Source organism: Chinchilla lanigera, unplaced genomic scaffold (genome assembly GCF_000276665.1).
Source record: "Chinchilla lanigera isolate Chin_1 unplaced genomic scaffold, ChiLan1.0 scaffold00023, whole genome shotgun sequence".
Taxonomy (NCBI): Eukaryota; Metazoa; Chordata; class Mammalia; order Rodentia; family Chinchillidae; genus Chinchilla; species Chinchilla lanigera.
Window position 1 is genome coordinate 27,729,660 of NW_004955424.1, and position 23,526 is coordinate 27,753,185.

Below are 23,526 nucleotides of genomic sequence, written 5' to 3' on the forward strand. Positions count from 1 at the left end.
AAAATGGAAGACAACACAGCAATCAGACAAAAAAAACTGATGCACTGAATTAATGGATAAAACTCAGAAATATGCGCAGACATGTGCACACAAGATAACATGTTGTGTGATACTTTCCTGTGTGTGGTGTAAATTCAGTGCCTCACACTTTATAGCCAAGCTCTTTGCCACTGAGCTACATCTGCAGTCTTCTTTTATTTTTGAGACAGGGTGTAACTGAGTTGCTGAGGCTGGTTTTGAACCTGCATGTTCCTCCTGCCTCAGCCTTTTAGGTAGATGGGATTATAGTCGTGTGGCATCATGCCCGGGTGCTCTATCTTGAAGGCCATTTTCATCACAAACAACAGGACTTGAAATTATATAATGTATTGTAGGAGCATATACCACAGAAACAATATATTTAATACTTCTAAGAAAAAAAGGATTTGCTTTTTAAGAAGCTTAAATTGTGATAATAATACATGATAATCACACATACTATTTATCACATTTTAAAATAAAAGTGTCTGTCACATTTACCAAACCAACACAGAGTCAAATTAATTGTGAGAAATATAACTGATTTTTTTCTTCCTGTTGAAATATTTAAAATACAATTTTAGGTGAAAAAAAACTATGAAGGTCTCAAGCAGAGACAAGATGAGGAAAGGATGGTGCAGAGCTCCCCACCAGTGTCTGGGGAAGACAGCAAGTGGGAAAGAGAAAGCCAAGAGACGACCAGAGAGCTTCTGAAAGTTAAAGACAGACTAATTGAAGTAGAAAGAAATGTAAGTATTCTAAAATTTCTAGTAAGAACGTAGCATTTTGGAAATAAAGGGTCATTGAATATATTTTTTTACACGAATTAGATAACTTAATCTGGTATTATTTCTTTAAAACTTCTGCAACGGTTTATTTTATAATACAAAAAGACTAAAGACTTAATGACTTAATAAACTTTTCTCTCAACCTTATATAAGTCCATCAGCAAACGTTGTCAGCTTTATTTTGGAAATACAACGCAGACACATTTACTTCTTTCTGTCTCTGCTCTAGGAATACCACCCTCTCTCATCTTGGCTGTTCAGATATTATAATGCTAACTGGTCATCTTTTCCACCCCCGTCCCACTCCCCTTCTCAGCACACAGCTAGAATAATCTTTATGACCTAATCTAGGTCATGTCACTTCATTATTAAAATCTTCGTGAATTCCAGTTTCAATTAAATAAAGTTGAGGTTCTTTACTATACCCTTGTCCTGTCAGTTGCTCAGACCCTGTACCGTACCCAGTCTCTGCTGGCCCTTATTTAAAATCCAGAGATAATAGTATTACCTGTTAATAGCTGGGAAACACTTCAACAATGCCTGGTACATGATAGGAATATTAATTCTGACCTTTTTATTTCTACCTCAGGGGGTTCTTCAGTTTTTTTGCTTTCCCTGCCTGAACACATAGCTGGTTCCCCCTTAGCATAGAGAAGCCATATCAAATATCCTGCATGAGCTCTTCCCCAACCCTTCCCCTGGTAAATCAGCTGTGCCCAACCTAAAACACTTCCTCAAATACCACTGCCAGGCCAGGGATTTAGCTCAGTGGCATAGCACCTGCCTGGCAAGCATGAGGTCCCAAATTTGATTCCTGGTATCCTCCCACAAAAAAATAACCACTGCCATAATTAGTTTCTTTCTAGTGCTCTTTATTAATGAAATTACATTTTAAGTCACTTATTTACTGTTTATCTATTTTTAAGAAGATCTGCAGTGTCAGACTGTCTTTCCTTTTTTTTATGTGTGTGTCTTTCCTTTTTGACACTGCCTTCAGTGTCTAGAATAAAGCTTAGCCAGTGAGAGTCTCTTATTTTGCTTCTGTTCATAGTACATAATGAATAAATTCATCTTCGGGAATTCAAATACATATCAAATGTTAGTCTTTTTTACTTCTCCCTTTCTTTTGCATCCCTACATCCCCTTCCCATCTACAAAAGGACTGTCTCCATGTTTCCTGTCATCTTTTATTTCACTCTTCAAATTATTTATACTTTGGGTCTCTCGCATGAGAGAAACCATGCAGTATTTAACCTTCCGTGTCTAGTTTACATGCCCTAGCATCATGGTCTCAAGGTGCATCCTGTGTATTCACTTCAGTTCTCCATTTCTGATTGGGTCTTTTATTTGGAGTCTAGTTTTTATATTTCTTATATATTCTAATATTAGTGCTTCGCCTGAGGAGTTGCAATTTTTTCCCATTTTGTAGTTTGTCTCTTCACATTGCTTCTTTATTGTGCAGAAGATTTTTAATTTCATATAATCAAGTTTGTTGATTCTTGATCTTATTTTACTTCTTTGGTTAGGTTAATTATTAAGTATTTAACTTTTTGATGCTATTGTGGATGATATTGTTTTTCTAATTTATTTTTCAGTAGGTTGATTATTGATATATAGAAACTACTGATTTTTGTGTTGATTTTGTATCTTGCTACATTGCTGAATTCATTCTAGGAATCTTTTGGATGAGTGTTTAGGTCATTTGTAAAGGATCATGCCATCTAGGAATAAGGATAGATGACTTTTTCCTTTCCTGTATGTATTCCTTTTATTTTTTTCCTTTTCTGATTGCTCTGGCTACAGTTTTAAGTGTTATATTGAACAGGAGTGGTGAGAATGAACACCTTTGTCAGGAAAAGCTTTCTTTTTTTCCCCATTAACTGATGCTGGCAATGGGTTTGTCGTACATATGGCTTTTATCAGATTGAGATAAGGTCCTTGTATACTTATGTTCTTCAGGATTTTTTTTTAAAGAAATAAGAGAAGGAAAATGTATTAACAGACATCCATTTACAAAATAGCATAAGAACAATACAAACAAAACACAGTTACAGACACAGCTGTAGGAAATTAACAGTGGTTGTTGTATTATTGATGTCTTCAAAGTGGTTTCTCAGGAAAACAAATAGAGACATGCAAGATTGATCAAACAAGTAATCATTAACTTTCTTTCTGTAGAGCAATAGAAGACAGTAGTACAACTATGTTATCTATCCTGTATATACATACTTGCATAATTTCCCCTCCTTTCCCTTCTCTTTTCCAACAGCTCAGTTGCCCTTTACTTTTGAGCATTCTTCTTTCATTTCACGATGTCTATCACACCTTCTAGTTTTTATTCACTCTTTAGGTTCTTATACTAGTGAGACAGTACATTGCTTACACATGCAGGTCTAATTTATTTCCCTTAAGAGTATGGTCAGTAGTTGTGACCACTTACCTATAAAAGCCTCGAGTTTATCTTTCTTGATAGCTGAGTAATATTCCATTATATGAAAGTACCACAAGTCAAAATGGATCACAGATCTCAATATTAAAACAGAAACACTAAATGTTGGAAAAGAAAGTAGGTAAAAACCTTGAAGACATAGGGGTAGGCAGACAGTTCATGAACAAAAACCAAACTGCATGGGAAACACTTGAAAGAATCAACAACTGGGATCTCATTCTACTGAAAAGTTTCTGCACATCTAAAGAAATCACCAGCAGAGTAAAAAGAAAACCAACGAATTGGGAAAAAATTTTAGCTGACTGTCCCTCAAAGGTCTTCTATTTAGAACATATAAAGAATTAAAAAACATTAGCCCTCCCCCAATTCAAAGACCCAATCCGAAAATGGGCTGCTGAGATGAATGCATACTTCTCAGATAAAGAAATACAAATGGCAAATAAATACATGAGAAAGTATTCAACATCATTAGTCATTTGAGAAATGCAAATTAAAACAACACTGAGATTTCATCTCACCCCAGTAAGAATGGCTAGCATTAAGAAATCAACCAATAACAAATGCTGGTGAGGCTGTGGAGAAATAGGAACCCTTCTCCACTGCTGGTGAGAATGCAGACTGGTGAAACCACTGTGGAAATCAGTTTGGAGATTCCTCAGAAAACTAGTTCTAGAGGTCCCATTCAACCCAGCTATTGCCCTTCTGGGTATTTTCCCAGAAGATCTAAAAACATCATATCACAGTGATATATGTGCACCTATGTTCATAGCAGCCTAATTCATAATTGCTAAACTGTGGAAGCAACCCAAATGTCCATCCACTGAGGATTGGATTAAAAGATTGTGGTACTCTTCAGGATTTTTATCATGAATGGATGTTGAATTTTGTAAAAGGCTTTTTTGCATCCACTAAGATGAACATTTTATCTGTGCTTTTATTGATTTACAAATGTTGAGCTATCTTTCCATGTCTGGGATAAACCCAATTTGGTCATGTGTATGATCTTTTTTTAATGATTTGTAGGCTTCTATTTGCTAGTACCTTGTTGTGGGTTATTCATTAAGATTGGCCTGTAGATTTGGTTTTTTGGTAAAGTCCTTGTCCAGTGTTGGTATGAAGGTATTGCTAGTTTCCTGGAATAAGTTTGGCAGTACCCTTTCTCTGTGGAGTTCACTGAAGAGTTTGAGAAATGTTGGTGTTAAAGCTTCCCTAAAGTTCTGGTAGAATTCTGCAATGATTCATTCCATTGGTCCTGGATTTTCTTTGTTGGCAGATTTTTCATTATTGCTTCAAGTTTATTGCCTGCTTTTGTTCTGTTCAGAGTTTTTATATCTTCCTGGTTCGGCTTTAGTAATTCACATGTGTCTAGGAATTTCTCCATTCTTATAGGTTTTGCAGCTTATTGGAATATAAGTTTTCAAAGTAGTCTCTTACAATCTTCTTGGATTTTGGTGCTTTCAGTTACGGTTTTACGTTTTTAATTTCAAATTGCATTGTTTTCTAAGGTTTGGATTACAGGTCTTGGAAAGGCTGTGATCTGCTGCTGGTCTTCACCAATTTTCAGTAATTGATAATCAACTCTTAATGCTTATTAGCAGAATGTGTTCAATTAACACTTGATAGTAAACAATAACCAAAAAAATTCAGCAGTAAATATTTTACCCATAAAAGATGAACAAGTTTCATAAGAAATTTACAAGCTGATAAGTAAAATATTTGTGGTTATTCCTGGTTTTGAATGTAACATAAAAGTAATATATTTAATTATAAACTTGAACCTATGAAAACAAAAACTGATCCTCACATCACTGATTGCTACTTTCTCATTCACAATTAATCACTTTAGTTTATCTTCTCACATTTATGGTTTATCCATCTATGGATGTAATTTCTTTTGTAAATTAATATCTGTATGATAATGCTATAGAAAATTACTGTTTACATTTTTCATTTGCATTATCTTCTAGATCTCTCAATTTTAGTGATGTAGTAGTAGCTCATTTTGTCATAATAACCACATATTTTTCTATAGTATAGATGTTACCATAATTTATTTAAATAAATTCCACATGTATGAACATTTACTTTTTTTCAGACTTTCCTGCAGCAAATGTCCATGTATAAACAAACATGTTCTTCAAATGCTAAATTACTGACAGTGGAATGGCTAGATCAACAGATATACACACCTTTATGTGTGTATTTAATTTTATTTATTTATTTATTTATTTATTTATTTGGGTTTTTTTTCTGGTACCAGGAATCAAACTCACGACCTTACACTTGCCAGGCAGGCGCTGTGCCACTGAGCTAAATCCCCAGCCCCAAGTATTTAATTTTAATTGATAGTTTTGTACTAGTTTTTAAAAATTATAATAGTTCTCTTCCTAGTATTTGAGTACCTATCTTCCTAGATTAACATTGGGGGCTGGGTATGGTGGGGCACACCTATAATCCCACCACTTGGGAGGCTGAGGCAGGAGGATCGTTACGAGTTCGAGGCCAGCCTGCACTGCATAGCGAGACCCTGTCTCAGAAAGATGAAAAAAAAAAAAAAATAGATTAACATTGGGTATTACCAGTGTTTTAAGTTTTATTAAAGTGATAGGAAGAAATATTTTAATTTGAACGTTTCAAATTATGAATGAGGAATGCATCTTTTTGTGTATTTACTGCTCATTTATAAACAAATTTTTAACTATTCCAGAATGTGTATACATATTATATATATGCACATACATCTATCACTTAGATTCATAATTACACTTCAGTAATTGACATGTACAGTTATATACATGAATCTCTTTTTCCCATGGAGTATAAATTGTTATTGTAAAAAAGTTACTTGTCATATTTTAGCCATCTTAGATAATGAGGTTATAAAGATGGTTAGCCTTATTATAAACTGGTAATTTTGGTATATCTACCAATATTATATTGGCTAATATTGTACTTTTTCATTCTAAGTGGGGTTTTTTTGTTTTGTTTTGTTTTGTTTTGTTTGTTTTTTTCTGGTACCAGGAACCAAACTCACAACCTCGTGCTTGCCAGGCAGGTGCTGTGCCGCTGAGCTAAATCCCCAGCCCCTCTAAGTTTTTTCTTCAGGCCAAGAATATAGCTCAGTGGTACAGCGCCTGCCTGGCAAGCACAAGGTCATGAGTTTGATTCCCGGTACCAAAAAAAAAGTGTAAGTGTTTTCTTCTCTGAGATATTCTGAGATACAAAAACAACACATTTTGCACATTTTGCTTCTTCAGTTTTGATTTTATGGTATAATACATGGATCAAGTCATGATCTGCCTTTTATTCAGTGACTTGTAGCATACATAATACGAAAGTAAATTAATGTCTCCTAATAGAGATAAAAATGCTGTTGTAAGTCAATTGTAACATGCATATTGTAGTGAGAAGCCAATTATGGCCCTTTTGTATGCTAAAGTTTTGTTTCTATGATCTGGTAGCATCTTCGTACATTTTGATGCCAATTTCTTTTTAATGAAATTTAATATGTTAATAATCTTAAATATATAATATCCATGTCAAGCATTTAATGTCGATCACGTTAAAAATTATCTCTAATTTGTGTAATAATTCACTTAAGTGCATGTACTGAAAAAACTGAAAATGATGTGATTTGTTTGGGTATATTCCAGAAGTCCTACCGTTGTAATAGTTTTAGTGATTGTACCATGAAAAGAATAAAGACAATATATAACATCTTCCTTTATGTAGTTAGTTTTCTTTTACTTCTTAGTAAGATTCTTTTTTCTCTCCTCACCTTGCACTTGTTTTTCAGATTTTACATCTTTTGTTTTCCCCTCTCCTATTCCCTCCATCTTTACTGTTACAGTTAAGTTTTACTGATCTTTAAGTATCAAGGTGACTCTATGCTATTTACTGTTGAATTCTCTGTTGTTAATGATGATTTAGTTGCATAAGTAGTAGATATTTTCTTTGTATCAATATTGGTTTGTCTTTGTGGTTCTATTACAATTATAGATCTCTTTTCTGTTTTTCAGGGTTGTACAGTGATAGCTTTTTTGGCTCTTATCGTCAAAATCCAGTTCATTTTTGACTTTATTATTGTTGATTTTCTTGCTCTGGCCAGGGTGACATAGTTGTTGCTATTGATTGGTTTTTACTATATGTCAGTATCTGCTTTGTCTGTGTGTCATCAACAGTGCTACGGTTTGCCGGGCGTGGTGGCGCACTCCTGTAATCCCAGCACTAGGGAGTCTGAGGCAGGAGGATCATAACAATTTTGGGACCAGACTGGGCTACAATGTGAGCTCAAGGCCAGCCTGTACTGCATAGTGAGACTCTGTCTCAAAAAGACAAAAACAATGCTACAGTTCATTTCCAGAAAATGATATAGGGCCTGCACTCTCCCTGTCCCAAATTAATGGAGGTGGTCAGATCTTGGAATAGAGCCAAAGACCTGTAGTTAACCATATCCAGAGCCCACTGGAAAGCAGACCCTAACTAGAGACTGCCATACTAGCAACAAAGTCTTCGCACTATAATCAACCTGTAAATCTCAGCCAAAAAAACAAGTAAAATTGCTGGGTGTAGTAGTGCATGCCTGTAATCCCTGCATATAGGAGGCTGAGGCAGAGCTAAAATCTCAAATTTGAAGACAGCCTTTGCTACATTACATAGTTTAAGGATATAGTGAACTAGTGAGACTCTCCCTCCAAATAAAGAAAATAAACGGAACCATGAAAAAAGGTAACAAAATGACTCCAAAACTCCCTATTCACCTAAAGCTGACCCATAGGGCATCAAAGGGGAAGCAATCAAAAACCAAACAGCTGAATTATACCAAATGATAAAAAAAAAAAAAAAAAAAAAAAAAAAAAATCAGCGAGGTCTTGGTGAGCATAAAGATAATATAATCAGATAATGGATTTGATAAAATGATAGTGAGCTTATAGAAGACACGAATAGCCAGGCGCGGTGGCACACACCTGTAATCCCAGCACTCAGGAGAGTTGTGAGTTTGAGACCAGCCTGGGCTACAAAGTGAGCTCAAGGCCAGCCTGAACTGCACAGTGAGACCCTCTCTCAAAAAGACCAAAAAAAAGAAGACACGAATAAAAAGCTAGCTGAGCTTTTAAAAAGTGATAGAAAACATGAAGAATAAGTTTGGAAAGAATTAAGAGTCCATGAAAATGTACCAAGCCAGGCATAGTGGCACACACCTGTAATCGCAGCACTTGGGAGGCTGAGACAGGAGGATCATTGCGAGTTCAAAGCCAGCCTGAACTGCATAATAAGACCCTGTCTTAAAAAGACAAAAAAAAAAAAAAAAGAATCGAGAAGTCCATAGTTTTCCAGATATATATATAAATTACCAAAACTGAACCAAGAAGATACCTCAATTTGATAAAAGCCATTTTATGACATACTAACTGCCAGCATTGTATTAAATCAGGAAAAGCTGAAAGTGTTCCCCTAAAATCAGGAACAAGATTAAGGATGTTCACTCTTGTTCAGTATAGTACTCAAAATACTAGCAGAGCAATAGGCCAGAGAAAAAAAGAAAAAAGGTATACATACAAGAAAGGAAGAAGTAAAATTATCATTATTTGCAGATGACATAATCTTTTACATAGACGACCCAAAAAAAATTTCAACGAGATGCCTAGAAGTAATAACCTAACCTTATTCAGTAATGTAGCAGGATACAATATCAGTGCACAGAAATCAGTAGTTTTTCTGTATACCAATAGTGAATTCACCAAGATGGAAATTTGCTCTAGTTATCATTCACAGTAGCATCAAGAAAATTAAATACTTGGAAACTAACCTAATGAAGGAAGTGAGGAACCCTAAAATGAAAAAAGAGATAAAAAAAGATATCAGAAAATGAAAAGATGCCCCCTGTTGCTGGATAGATAAAAACTAATACTATCAAAATGGCTTTATACCAGAACAGGTACATAGATTTAATGCAATCAAAATACCAATAGCAGTGCTTGCAGAACTAAATAAAACAATCTTAATTAAAATTCATGTGGTACCAGAGAAGGCCCACAATAGCAGAAGCAATCCTGGGCAACAAAAGCAAAGCAAGAGGCATCACAGTCCCAGATTTCAAGTTGTATTACAAAGCTACAGTGATAAAATAGCATGGTACTGGCACTCATCAGACATACGGGTCAGTGGAACAGAATAGAGGATATAGAAACAACCCCAGGCACATTCAGCCCTCTGATCTTTGCTAATGTAGCAGAAAACATACTCTGGAGGGAAGATAGCCTCCTTAACAAACGGTGCTGGGGCCAAGAACATAGCTCAGTGGCATAGAGCTTGCCTGGCAAGCGTGAAGTCCTGAGTTCGATTCCTGGTACAAAAAAACCCCAAAACAACAACAAAACAAATGGTGCTGGGAAAACTGGCTGTCCATTTGTAGAAGGTTGAATCTAGACCCATATCCCCTACCATGTACTAAAGTAAAATCAAAATGGATCAAATATCTGAATATTAAAGCAAAAACACATCTGCTGGAAGATTTAAATCAGTGCAACTCTTGAAGAAAGGTGTAGGAAAGGATTTTCTGAACAAAACGCCAATTACCCAAGAAATAACAGCTATCAACAGATATGATTATGTCAAGTTTAAATGTTTTTGCACAGCAGACAACCAACAGAATGGGAAAAATTTTGCCAATTACTCCAAAGGCAGAGTGCTGATATCTAGAATATATAAAGAGGTGAACTGAACCAGACCCCTCAAATTGAATGAGCCAGTCAAAAAATAGGAAACTGAGATGAGTCGACACTTCTCAGAGGATGTACAAATGGCCAATAAATACATGAAAAAAATGTTCAGCATCTCTAGCCGTTAGAAAAATGTAAATTAAATCAACACTGACATTTCATCTTACTCCAGAAAAAATGACTATCATGAAACAATAATAAATGCTGTTGATGGTATAGAGGAAAAGGAACTCTTCCTTATTTTTGGTGGGAATGTAAACTAGTATAACCATTATGGAAATCAGTATAGAGTTTCCTTAAAAAAACTAAAATAACAATTCCAGTTTGCTCCAGCTATTCCCCTTCTAGATGTCTTCTCAGAAGAGTTAACGATACCATATTACAGTGATACAAGCATACCCATGTTCACAGCAGTACAATTTGTAATATCTAAATCTTGGAAGCTGCATATAGATCCTTCAAATGAGTGACTAAAGAATAGGTGGTATTTACACACAATAGAGTCTTAGTCTGCCATAAAGAAAAATAAATTTGAGTCATTTGTAGGGAAAATGGATGTGCCTTGAAACCATTATATTAAGTGAAACAAATCAGAGACACAAGTTTAAATAGCACATGGGTTCTCTTACATGAGAAACCCAAAGTATAAATACATTAAAGACCAAAATAAAAGACATAATAGGAAATAGGGAGATAAATCTTTTCCAAATAGGAAGGAGATCAAGAGATGGAGGGAGGTTAAAGGAGAGGCAGAGGAGGAGAAATAAAAGGAATTGAGATGTGTTACATACATGTCCCAGCTCCCGACGATGAATATAATCATTACGTACTGCAAATACTTGTTAATAAAAATTTTAAGAAAATATCAATACCTGTGAGATCTGTTGTGGACTAAATGTTTTAAACAGAGTTAAGGTTGTCCCTATAAGCCTCCAATTTGTTTGGAAAATACTTAGTTTTGTTGCTATCTCTGGGACTTCCACTCACCTGCATATACATTTGCCTTTGGGTAAGCAGAAAGGGCAAACCCTTCTAGGTGGGTAGGGTACAGCCCCACTTTGTACTTTGGAGCAATATAAAATCATGACTCGGACAGTCTTACTCTACTTTCTTATGTTAATAACCGTATTTATGCTGAAATATTTTATTTGTAGCACATTATAAAGCAGACAGTACATGCACAGTAGTAAAGATCTAGCATTATTACCTATTTATTAGATTAAATTGTTTCTAATTTGAGATAAAGGGAACTTTTAAAAATTATTGAATATTGTTTTTGAATTGTAATAGTATAAATGCACACTGAACAAAATACCAGTATCTTATTAAAGAAATGTTTGATATTGTTTTTAATTTTAATTTTTGTGGTCTTTTTTTTTTTTTAAAGAATGCTACACTACAAGCAGAGAAGCAAGCATTGAAAACTCAACTGAAGCAGCTTGAAACACAGAATAATAATTTGCAGGCTCAAATTCTTGCACTTCAGAGGCAGACAGTGTCATTACAGGAACAGAATACCACTCTTCAGACACAGAATGCCAAACTTCAGGTTGTAATGTAACATTTTGGGGATTTGCCACACTCTTAAATTGTGCTATTAAAATAAGGAAGGATAGCCATATAAACATTCTCCGTGAGTGAATTTAATGATTAATTGAAATAAATGAAAATGTTTTAATTTTCTTGCCAAACTGTCAAATATGAGTGTTTTTACATGTCAGAGCCTCTAAATATTAATAAATTCAGGGGCCAGGGATATAGCTCAGTGGCACAAGCACCAGCCTGGCAAGCGCAAGGTCCTGAGTTCGATTGCCAGTACCAATCAGTCACTAAATTCACTGCAAGATACCGAGAATTAAAGGTGATTTTATTTACTTAATGATCATTTCCATCATTTAAAGAAATTGATTCTAATTAATCAGAAGCCCTTGCTGTAGAGTGTAGTTGCAGTATACTGTTTATTTCATTTTAACTGGTTTCTTACCAGTTAGTGGGAATTTTGTTATTAGTCTTATCCTTAGTGGAAAGGATCTTTTTCTTATAAAAACTGATGGTGCTTTTTTTAAACAGAACAATCTAGTGAGGAAGAGTGCAACTCTTTCAAACCTCTTAAAGGGCAGAAACAGGTTCCTTCCTTGTCCCTTTTCCAAGTGGTAAAGCAATGGCTAATCTAATTTGAACTTTAGGAAATTTCCAAATACAATTTTTCAGTTGTATCAACTCCCAAATTCTAGAAATGTTAAACTAGCATTTTAAATTCTTTACCTTTTCATAAGTGGAATACCATATAAGTTCTTGGTAATTACCTTCATTTAAAACAAATCCAACCTAAAACATATATAATGTATATATGTAAATATGTATGTGTATATATATGTATGTAATACTTTCAAAAATAAAAATTAAATGGCCACCTTATGCTTTGGGAAAATAAATCATCCAGACTTTCCCAGTGTAATATAAATAAATCTATTAACTCATTAGAGTCTTCTTAAGTTATTAAAATTATGACTTTAAAAACAACAACATGAACTATTTCTCTTCTGTCTGTTAATATGTATTCTTCCAGGTTGAAAATTCCACCCTTAATTCCCAAAGTACCTCACTTATGAACCAAAATGCACAACTCCTAATTCAGCAGTCTTCCTTAGAAAATGAAAATGAATCTATAATCAAAGAACGAGAAGATTTGAAATCTCTCTATGATTCACTTATCAAGGATCATGAAAAGCTGGAACTTCTTCATGAAAGGCAGGCTTCAGAGTATGAATCTCTCATCGCTAAACATGGAACTCTGAAGTCTGCCCACAAAAATCTTGAGGCAGAACATAAAGATCTTGAAGACCGGTAATAATAATAAAATATTCTGTGGTGTTGTTAATTTAAAACAAATTTTCTTCAGTACTAAAATAAATATTGTGTTAAACACATCTCAGAGGCAATTTATGTAGACAATTTATATAAATTCATGTGTTTTGTGTCATATATATTAATAAAATTACTCATCTCCCTTGTTTTTGAAATTTTTTGAAAATATTGTAAACCCATACTTCACTTTCTTTCCCTAGTTACAATCAGTTATTAAAACAGAAGGGACAATTGGAAGATTTGGAAAAAATGCTCAAAGTGGAGCAGGAAAAAATGCTGCTTGAAAGTAAAAACCATGAGATGGTAGCTGCAGAGTACAAGAAACTTTGTGGTGAAAATGATAGGTAATAAATACTTACATGTTTTAATTCTATATTCCTTATATCTGAAATACATGGTATATATTTGTAATACCAACTCTAATTTTAAATAAGAATTTAAAAAATGAAGTATAATATATTTGATATAGTTCCTTTAAAAAAGATTTGTTTTAAAACTTGGAATAAGCTGTGCATAGTGATGCATACCTGTAATTCCAGCACTCAGGAAGCTGAGGCAGGAGGATCACTGGGAGTTTGAAGCCAGCCAGGGCTATAAAGTGAGTTGAAGGCCAGCCTGAACTGCATAGTGAGACCCTGGCTCAAAAAAAACCCTCGGAATAATAAGTAAACTACTTAACAAAGTTAGGCAGTTAGAGAATGACTCAAAAACCTAGTTCTCCATTTACCTTATTATTCTTTTTATGTTTAGCAAATTAAGTTTTTAGGTTGTATTACTCATCAAAAGTTGTATACTTGGTGAAATTTATATACTTGTTGAAGTAGAATGTCATTGAACCTAGTTGTCTGTCTTTTCACTAGCCTGATATCCTAATTCTTTTGAAACTGCTACAGATTACAGCCTAATAATTTGCAGGCTAATTTATTTTTATTTACAGTTCTATTTGTCTTATGGATTTTACTTGAAAGCCTTGAGAAATAAAAAACGAACTCACAGAAAAGAGGCAAACAAGTAAAACAAACTTTTGCTCAGGTTGTCCTTGTTTAGACCATCTAATAGTTTACCTCAACATAGAGATTGGCAAATGCCAGCCAGTGCAGTTGGCCAAATCCAGCTTGTTGTCTCTTTCAGTACAGCCCCCATACTAGGAGAAAACTTTACATGTTAAAAGGTAGGTGGGATGGGAGGGCAAGGAGTATACAACAGAGAGTGTTGTGGTCTCCATGGCCTTATGTGTGTACTCTGTGGTCCTTCATAGAAAGTTTGTTCATCCCTGGCCTTAGAGATCCATGGACTTTGCTTGTTTTGAAGCTGAATCTTGGGAACAAAAACCTATAGCATAATAACTGGGAATAACATAAATAGGAATAATTTTTGACATTTGTAAAAATCTCAACAACAAAAATTTGGTTAAACCTGTATCAGTTGTCAGCCAGCACACTGACATAGTACTTCATACTGGATTTATTTATTCTTTTGATGTCATATTTGTTTCATGTTGAATTTTCGAATCTGAATTTTCTGAAATCAAAACTGGACTAGTCTCCTCTTTCGTCATTTAGTCAAAAACAGGGATCCCCAACCCCTGGGTCTTGGACCAGGTGCTGGTCTGCGGCTGTTAGGGAACCACTCTTCACAGCAGGAGTTGCGCTGCAGGCAAGTGAGCAGAGCTTACATCTGCATTTACAGCAGCACCCCATTGCTCCCTTTACAGCCTGAGCTCTGCCTCCTCTCAGGTCAGCGGAGGCATTAGATCCTCAAAGGAACATGAATCCTATTGTGAACTGCTCATGCAAGAGAACTAGGTTATACACTCCTTATGTGAATCTAATGTAAGAAGAAGAAAAAAACAATAAAAATAAAATCCACAATAAATGTAATATGCTTTAATCATCCTAAAACCACACTCTCAGCTTTCCCCCTCGGAAAAATTGTCTTCCACAATACCAATCCATGGTGCCACAAAGGTTGGGGACCACTGATCTAAAATTTGTATTAATACCTTAAATTCAATGCATTAAATTTGTATTTTTCCTTATTCAATGTATTTTAAAGCTAAATAATTCTTTTCTAGAGAGAGGTACTTGGGATTTTTAAAATCTATTTTTCACAGAAAGGAAATAGTCTTAAGATTTGTAATTAGTAAAGAATCTTTTTATTCTCTTCAGTATGCTTGTTATTTATAGCATTTTCACATTGTAAACAAAACCAAAGCTATTAAAAAAATCTAACTCTATCATTGCTTCTAACTATAGGTTGAATCATACATATAGTCAGCTTTTAAAAGAGACTGAAGTTCTACAAACTGACCATAAAAACTTGAAAAGTCTCCTAAATAATTCTAAACTGGAACAAACAAGATTAGAAGCTGAATTCTCAAAGCTGAAGGAACAATACCAGCAACTAGACATCACATCCACCAAGCTGAATAACCAGTGTGAGGTAAGCGTTACTGAGTTTTAATTAGTGTTTCTCTCCTGTGGTATCAAGGCATACCTAAAAAATAAATCATATTATAATAGCAGTTGCAGTATGTACTCAATGGGATGCTTCTAAAAGAAGTGATCATGGATCACTGAGATTCACATTTCAGAAAAACTGTATCATGGGGCTGGGGATTTAGCTCAGCGGCACAGCGCCTGCCTGGCAAGCGCAAGGTCGTGAGTTCGATTCCCGGTACCGGAAAAAAACAAAAACAAAACAAAACAGAAAAACTGCATCATGAATTTCATCATTTTTTTACTATTAGTTTAAATTTATATCACCAGATACATTGAAAATTTTAAAATTTTGTGCTTCTTTAATGAAAACACAACTGTATATTCTAAATCTAAATTATAAACCAGTAGAAAGAAAACTGGTTTGAAAGAAAATAATTTACCCAACAAAATCTAGACAGTTCACAGCATTTATTCTATGAATGATTTATAAAAGTCTAAATAAAATATAGTTAAGATGGTATACTTCTGGAATGGTAGAGGAGCATAGTAAATCAACTCCTGAGAGAAAAAAAATGGTCAGAAATGTCAAAAACAGGACTGGGGAGAAGCTCAGCAGCACAGGGCCTGCCTAGCAAGCGCAAGGTCCTGAGTTCAATTCCTGGTACCAAAAAAAAAAAAAATGTCAAAAACAACCATTTTAAGATTCTAGGATTTAAACTGAGAGGCATTTATTAAAGAAAAACTGTTCACCTTTGGGAGTAACTGTCGTCTGAAATATTTCTATATTGTGCCTTCTCTTTTCCCTTCCCCTGTCATGGTTCAGCTACCTAGTCATTCTGACAGAGCATGGGGCAAGCTTTCAAAACCAGCACTTTTGATACTGGAGGAGACTGACTTACTTGGAGCAGAGCACAGAAAAGCCCCATGACAGCCAGGTGTGGTGGCACATGCGTATAATCCTACCAGTCTGGGAGGTTGAGGCTGGAAGATCTCAAGTTTTTGAGCCCAGCATGGATATTAATGACTTAGTAAGATCCAGTCTCAAAATGAAAAATAAAAAAGTGCTGAGGATGTAGCTCAGTGTAAAGGCCAGAGGTTCAGCCTTCAGTAATACACATACACACACAAAAGGCAGGGGGTGGGAGGTTCCCTGCATAGGAAAATTACCAGGTCAACCCTCAGACATCCTGAGGTTGAAATAATGTTGAAGCACATAGACAAGTTAACTAGTCAGAAATCTAGGAGATCCAAGAAATGAGACAGTCACAGTAGATTTTTTTTTTTTTTTTGGTTTTTCTCCGGTACCGGGAACCGAACTCACGACCTTGCGCTTGCCAGGCAGGCGCTTTTGCCGCTGAGCTAAATCCCCAGCCCCTTACAGTAGATTTTGAGAAAGTCTCACATGTCACTAGTAGTCTGGAAGGCTGACCAGGACAGACCAGAATGAGCCCTGACTGCAAAGGTTGAAAAATAAACTTATGGTATAAGAGGTCAGGATGGTAGTTAAACTTGGAAAGAGATGGTGACTGGAAGTTAGTACAATAGCATTTCTCAAATACAATTAATATTTCTTGATTTGTGTGCTGATTTAACATGTGCTAACTTTGAGATAATTCATTTAGCTATATGTATACTTAAATTTTTTTCCTTTTCTGTGTATATGTCTCATCAGTTGTCTTTTGACATAATAATGCTCTGTAAGAGTCATAAAACCTCAGGTGATGAACACTCTTTTTGCACAGGAGTCTGTGAGTTGGCAAACCAGATGTGCTGATGCACCTCACTGATATATAGGCCAGGAGTTTACTTCTGCATCTGCAGTTAGCTGGTAGATATGCTGGGGAGCTAGCCAGTCTCTATGGAAGCCACCTAGAATATCTCTTCCCTGTTCTACTTGATTGCTGATACTCTGGGAAGAGTTCTAGTAGACCAAGTGGAAGAACACAAAGCCTTTTGAGGCATAGGAACTCACACATAATCACTGCACTCTTTCTTTTCCACCTTTTCTAAATTCAAGAAGAGGGAAAATAGATTCCAGTGCTAGATGGGAAGAGTAAAGAGTCATAGAGAGAAGCATCAATAGAGAAAAGAATAAATGCATTCCAGTTTTCCCTACTGCTTAGTGAGAACAGTGAATAGTCATATTGCAAGGAAGTATAGGTAGAAAAGAGAACAAGTGCACTCTATTTTTCAGTGAATCTACCGCACATATTTTAATGTAACAATATATAATTAAACCAAACACAACATAGTATTGACAGTGGTAGATCTAGATGGTTATGATTATTGATAAGTATCATTCTTCCTGATTTTTTGTACCTTTTGAGAATTGTCCAAAAATTTCTCCCTTTGCAGGGAGAAAGAAGAGTAATGGTTGTGAGGGGTATGTTTTGCTTGCTTTTTCCTTTTTAATACTGTTTACATCTTTACTTTATTCCATACCTGCTGGATTCAAATGCTAAGGCCCAGCAATCTACTCTAAAAGTGATGAGAATCACTGCTTTGGGCTTTCTGACATCTCTTTTGACCTATCAAGAGTGTATGTCCAGTTTCTGCTAACTGCATACAGAAAGCTCAAACTTGCTAGTAATAATTATCGACTAAATTACCTGACTCTCCTTGATGAAATCCCCAAAACTAAACACAGACTTTCAAGCTTTCTTGAAAATGGTGGTTGGGGAAAGAATGAGATGTATTAAGTATCTACTGTGTATATTACCAGATACTTCACATAAATTATTTAATCCTTGTAACAATCTTGCAGGATTAAGGTGCTATCCTCATTTTTCATATTTGAGGATTTACATGTCCCAACATATCTTAGCTACTTAGATATAAGGTCAAAGATTTGAATCTGGCTTTTTGATAATTAAGTTGTACAGTTGTGAAAATAGAAAGCAGTGTATTTGAAACCAGACAATTTATCTATTAGACCCAGTGTATATACAGCATGTAACCCAATGCTATTACTATTTTCATCACTAAAATAATCATTCAAATTTGGATCAACATATAGGCATCTAATTGTTCAAACAGTAAATATTTAAATCTTTATGAAATACTTCATATGTTTTAGATGTTTCAGATTATTTATGTTAAATGTGGATTTTTAAAATAGATTTTATATTTAAACAGTTGCTCAGCCAACTTAAAGGGAACTTGGAAGAAGAAAATCGACATCTACTAGATCAAATTCAGACATTAATGCTACAAAACAGAACACTACTGGAGCAGAACATGGAAAGCAAGGATCTTTTTCATGTTGAACAAAGACAGTACATGTAGGTACCAAATAATTTTGCACTCTCTGAAAAATTACTCGTGATGCCATCATTGCCAAACCTAGCGAGAGGGAAAAATTCATGCTCATTTTTCTAGATTTTCAATGTCATTATTTCAATATGTGCTCATTATAGGTATGTGGTAATAAACCAGAAATAACAGATGAAAATACAAGTTCCATTCTAAAAAATTCAGTAATATAAAGCAATAAATGCAAGTAAATGTTTAAATACAGTAATTCTGTAATAGAAGTATGTACAAGGGGCTATAGAAATACAGCAGATACAAGGGAATTAAGACTTGAGCTCAGCTGAGACTTGAGGATTCAGTGGGAGTTTCCTTGAGGCGGCATACCAAGCCACAAGAACACTAATGCAAAAACATGGAGGTAAGGTATGGTGTATGACCTAAAAATTATTCTTTCTTGAGCCAAACTGAAGAAAAGGGAACAGGAGCAAAATGGATAAACAGTCAGGAACCAATTCAGAAAAGTTTTTCTATGCTATACAGTGGAGTTGAGATCAAATTATAAGAGAACTAAGAGAGAGAAAAAGTGGCCAGCCATTAGAATGAAATTTCTTAGTCGTTTATCTTAAAAGTTAATGCAAACTGGGTATTAACAAAGAAATAATGTTTTTCACCCCACATTCTATAATAAAAATGATGCTTCAGAAAAATGTATTATGTATCCTGGGTTCATACGTACCCCAGCTTATCATGTACTTTAAGTCTAAAAATCAGAGAAATATTATTTCATTTATTTTTAAGGATAATCCTGGAAGTTGCTATGATTACTTCTTTTTTAAAGAAGAAGCTAATGATCAGGGAAAGAAAATGACTTATTCATGGTCATATAGATAGTAAGGTGAAGAACTGAGATATGAATTAGGGGTTGTTTGATTTCAACATCTGGCTATTTCTATTATATTTCAGTGCTTTTCGTTTTAGTGGATAAAGGGAAAGAGAATTTAGTAAAGGCTAATCCTGGTATAATACAGAGACACCCACTGTCGCAATCAGGCCCAAATCTTGGAGTCTTTGCAGATTCCTATGTGCTCAATGGAGACATTACTTATCAATAATTTCGCTGGCCAGTTTTCTCTCTCACAGTTCTCTTATAATTTGATCTCAACTCCACTGTACGGCATAGAAAAACTTTCCTGAGTTGGTTCCTGTTTATTCATTTTGCTCCTACTCCTTTTTCTTCAGTTTGGCTCAAGAAAGAATAGTTTTTAGGTCATACACCATACCATATACACCTTACCTCCATGTTTTCACATTAGTGTTCTTGTGGCCTGGTATGACACCTCAAGGAAACTCCCACTGAATCCTCAAGTCTCAGCTGAGCTCAAGTCTTAATTCCCTTATATCTGTCATTATTTCAATATGTGTTCATTACAGGCATGTGCTAATAAACCAGAAATAACAGTGGTACCTCAGTTCATAAGCTTAATTCTTTCCATGATTCTGGCTGCAATCAAATTCTGTGACCAGAATTGTGGAAAGAATTAAATCCATGAAGCAAGTTACCACAGTATCCTGATCCATCATGAGGTTTAAGTACCTTCAGCAAAATATTTTATACATAATGTTACTTTAATAAAGGTCAATATATATGATTCTTTTTTGAGAAAAAAGTTTGTAGAAGTTTCAGTCCATAGCTGGCTCCAAGGCACGGTGGCACATGGCAGAGGGTCATGGCAGTGGAACACAGCAAAAGCAATAAGGGACGCAAGAGGCAAGCCTCTTCCTGTCCCTTGTATTGTATGTAGGCTACCCACCCAAGGTGGGGGTATACTCACACCCTTAATCCCAGCATTGGACTTTGAATCAATCACAAACTGTAGATTCAAGGGCTGGGGATTTAGCTCAGTGGCATAAGTGCCTGCCTGGCAAGTGCAAGGTCCTGAGTTCAATCCCTAGTACTGGAAAAAAAAAAAAAAAAAAAACTTTGCTAACACAAACTGTAGATTCAGCCACCTCTGCAAAGCCTGCGCTGCCCCCCATACATACTGCATGTAGTTTTTGGGGGACATCTAGACACTAATCCTAACATTCCCCCCTTGAATCCCCAAATACTCATGTACATTCTTTTATGGAAAGAATTGCTGAAATCCTAACAGTTGAGCATTGCTGAAAAGTCCAAGTCCAAAGTCTCCTCTGAGATTTAAGGCAAACTCTTAGCTATGAGCCTCTGTACAAATGAAAAGAACATTAAATATTTTCAACATTCAGTGGTACAGGTAGACATTTCAATTCCAAAAGGTACAAGTAGAGGATACAAAGGAATGGACCAAAGCAAGTCCAAAATCCAGCAGGTCAAACGTTAAGTCCTGTAGTTCCATGTGCAAGGAGGCAGTCTGTGACAAGATGTAAACATAGGGGTTGGGTGGCTCCACCCCTGTGGCACTTCTGGTGGTGGTGGTGGTAGCTCCCATGGTTCTCTCTTGGGCCTACTCTGCTCCATCCTTGCAGTTTTCCTCAGATGATCCACGTTCCTGACTCCTCCAAACTTCTGGGGTCTTCAGGACACCTTTGGCGTCATACTCAGTTTCACACACTGCTCTCTCAGGACCACGCTGCCTGGCTTCCCAGGCGTTCTTCTGAAATCTGGGTGGAAGCCTTCTTCACCCTGCAATTCTTGTATGCTGCTTGCACCTAAAACCAGTGCCACGTGGATGATGCCAATGTCTGCTGCCAGCTGGAACAGTAACCAGGCTTCCCTCTCTCTTGGCTGTGAGGGTTGAATGCCTGGATCGCTGAGCATTCCGAATCCAGTTCCGAGGAACAAATTCTCTAGGTGGCTACCAATGTTCTGGAACATGGTGCTCTGGGGCTCTCTTCTCAAAGCAAAGTCTTTCACTTTTGCAATTTTGAGGCTGCAAAGGGTGGGGTCCTGCTGCTACTTGTGATGCCCATAGGCCATCTTTTCTATTCTCCTGTTATTTCTCAGCAATCAAGACCTCCTCTTCTCAGTCCATAGCTTTACTGGAGCTTCCTTTCTGGCCACTCTCAACATTTTAAATCATTCTGCTGGGCTCTTTGCTCTTCATTCTCAACATGAATCTGGCTAAAAGCCCCCAGCAGTAGCCATGCCACCGCCTCAACATTCAACTACCTTGAACTTTCTTCTATAAAATTAGTCCTCCACCCGTAATCTCAGTGTCAGGCAGCCACTAGACACGAGCAAAATGCAGACAAACTTTTTGCCAAGCCATAACACTCATCATCTGGAGTCCAACAGCCAATGCATTCTTTCTTCCCAGCAGAAAAAACCTGAGCCTGGTCTTTACTGACAGCATTTCTATCAACCTCTGATCTTCTGAGCTCTGAGCAGAATCTCCCATAAAGAACAGTCTAAGGTGTTCCAGCTCTGCTTTTTCAGCTGGCATCTCCAGACCTTTCCTAACTCTTCCCACAAGCCATTCCTAGAGGCTCATGAACCTCGTGATCAGCTGTAGTTACAGCAATGACCCCCACTTCCCTGGTACCAAATTCTTAGTTAATTTTCTCTTGTTTCTGAGACAAAATACCCAACACCCAAGATTAAAGGAGGAAAGGTTTATTTACCTCATAGTTTGTAGAGGTCTCAGTCTGAGGCAGGGCAGCACAAAGCAGAGGGTCAACTGTTCATGTCAGCAGAAGACAGCAGAAACAACAAGAGAGGCCTTATCTTTCCTTTTCAGTCTGTATAATTTGGCCTTTTCCTTCATGAAGATTTCTTTGATCTTCCAAGATGAAATTATTTCCCTTTTTATAGGTTCCTGTTATACTTCACAATACTTTGATTTTGGTACTGCTAACTCCCTCACAACTGTTTATGAATATTCACTCTCCCACTGTATCATAAGTAGAGCTACTCATTATTCATCTTTATATATACTGTACTTGATACTCTCCTCATTGCAAATTATCACAAATTGTTTACTGAGTAAATAGTACTTTTTGCCATTGCAGTTTTTTTTTAAGAGACATCACTATACTTTGGTCTGTGATCATTGATGTTTCTCTGTATAAAAAATACTGCTGAGAATATAGAAATGAGACTAGGAGCTAAGTGCAGTGGTACACAGAGCTGTGGAGGCTGGGGCTGGAAGATCAGCAATTCAGAGCTAGCCTGGGCAACATAACAAGACTCTGGGGCTGGGGATTTAGCTCAGCGGCAAAAGCGCCTGCCTGGCAAGCACAAGGTCGTGAATTCGGTTCCCGGTACCGGAGAAAAACAAACAAACAAACAAAAAAAACATAACAAGACTCTGTCTCAAAAAAGCAGAGTCTAGAATGTGACAAAAGTAATGTACTTTCTACTGCTGGGGTCAAGAAATAATTGTGTACAAGTAAATTAAACCCACATAATTCCACCAAAAAGGAAGAAAGTCTGTTCGCATCAAGATATACTGTAGTGGGAAGATTACTTACTATATCTACAGTTTGCTTATAGGCAGACTAAATACCCAACTTTTTTGCTTATATAATTGATAGGGAGTAGAGAAATAGTTAATGTTGACAGTGTTTAAGAGGTATAAAAAAATGTTGAGAGAATTCCTTTACAGGGAAAATTTTTCTTCAAAGAAGTCCTGTTGAAGAACTGAAACTTACATTCCAGATTTTTTTTAAGTTTGAAAGTTAAAGAAAAGGAGAAACATGGAAAAATTCCATTGTTACTTCCTAGTAAATTCTTAGTTGACAGTTAACCATATGTTTGTGTTTTGAGAAGTGAGATCAAAGTCACAAAATAATTTACTGTTATTCATAGCTGTACTATATATGATGCATTTCTAAAAAGTAATTTTTATTTTTATAGTGATAAGTTAAATGAATTAAGACGACAAAAGGAGAAATTAGAAGAGAAAATTATGGATCAATACAAGTTTTATGACCCATCTCCTCCTAGAAGGTACCATTAATCAAGGTTTATGAATTTTTAGTTTGAAAAAGTTGTTATTTCTAGTATTGTG

At 35.9% G+C, this 23,526-nt stretch overlaps 1 protein-coding gene across 7 annotated transcripts in view; it reads left to right on the forward strand.

The window, feature by feature from the left end:
• Positions 1-23,526, forward strand: part of Ccdc88a (coiled-coil domain containing 88A) — a gene marked incomplete at its 5' end in the record, with an annotated part of 153,553 nt that overhangs the window by 111,827 nt on the left and 18,200 nt on the right. For all 7 annotated transcript variants that reach the window (XR_001234162.1, XM_005385778.2, XM_013514612.1 and 4 more), the window contains 7 exon segments: positions 603-767; positions 11,365-11,526; positions 12,547-12,824; positions 13,046-13,189; positions 15,101-15,287; positions 18,422-18,567; positions 23,373-23,465. Coding sequence is in view for 6 of the 7 variants with exons in the window: in XM_005385778.2 (XP_005385835.1) it covers positions 603-767; positions 11,365-11,526; positions 12,547-12,824; positions 13,046-13,189; positions 15,101-15,287; positions 18,422-18,567; positions 23,373-23,465 (1,175 nt within the window).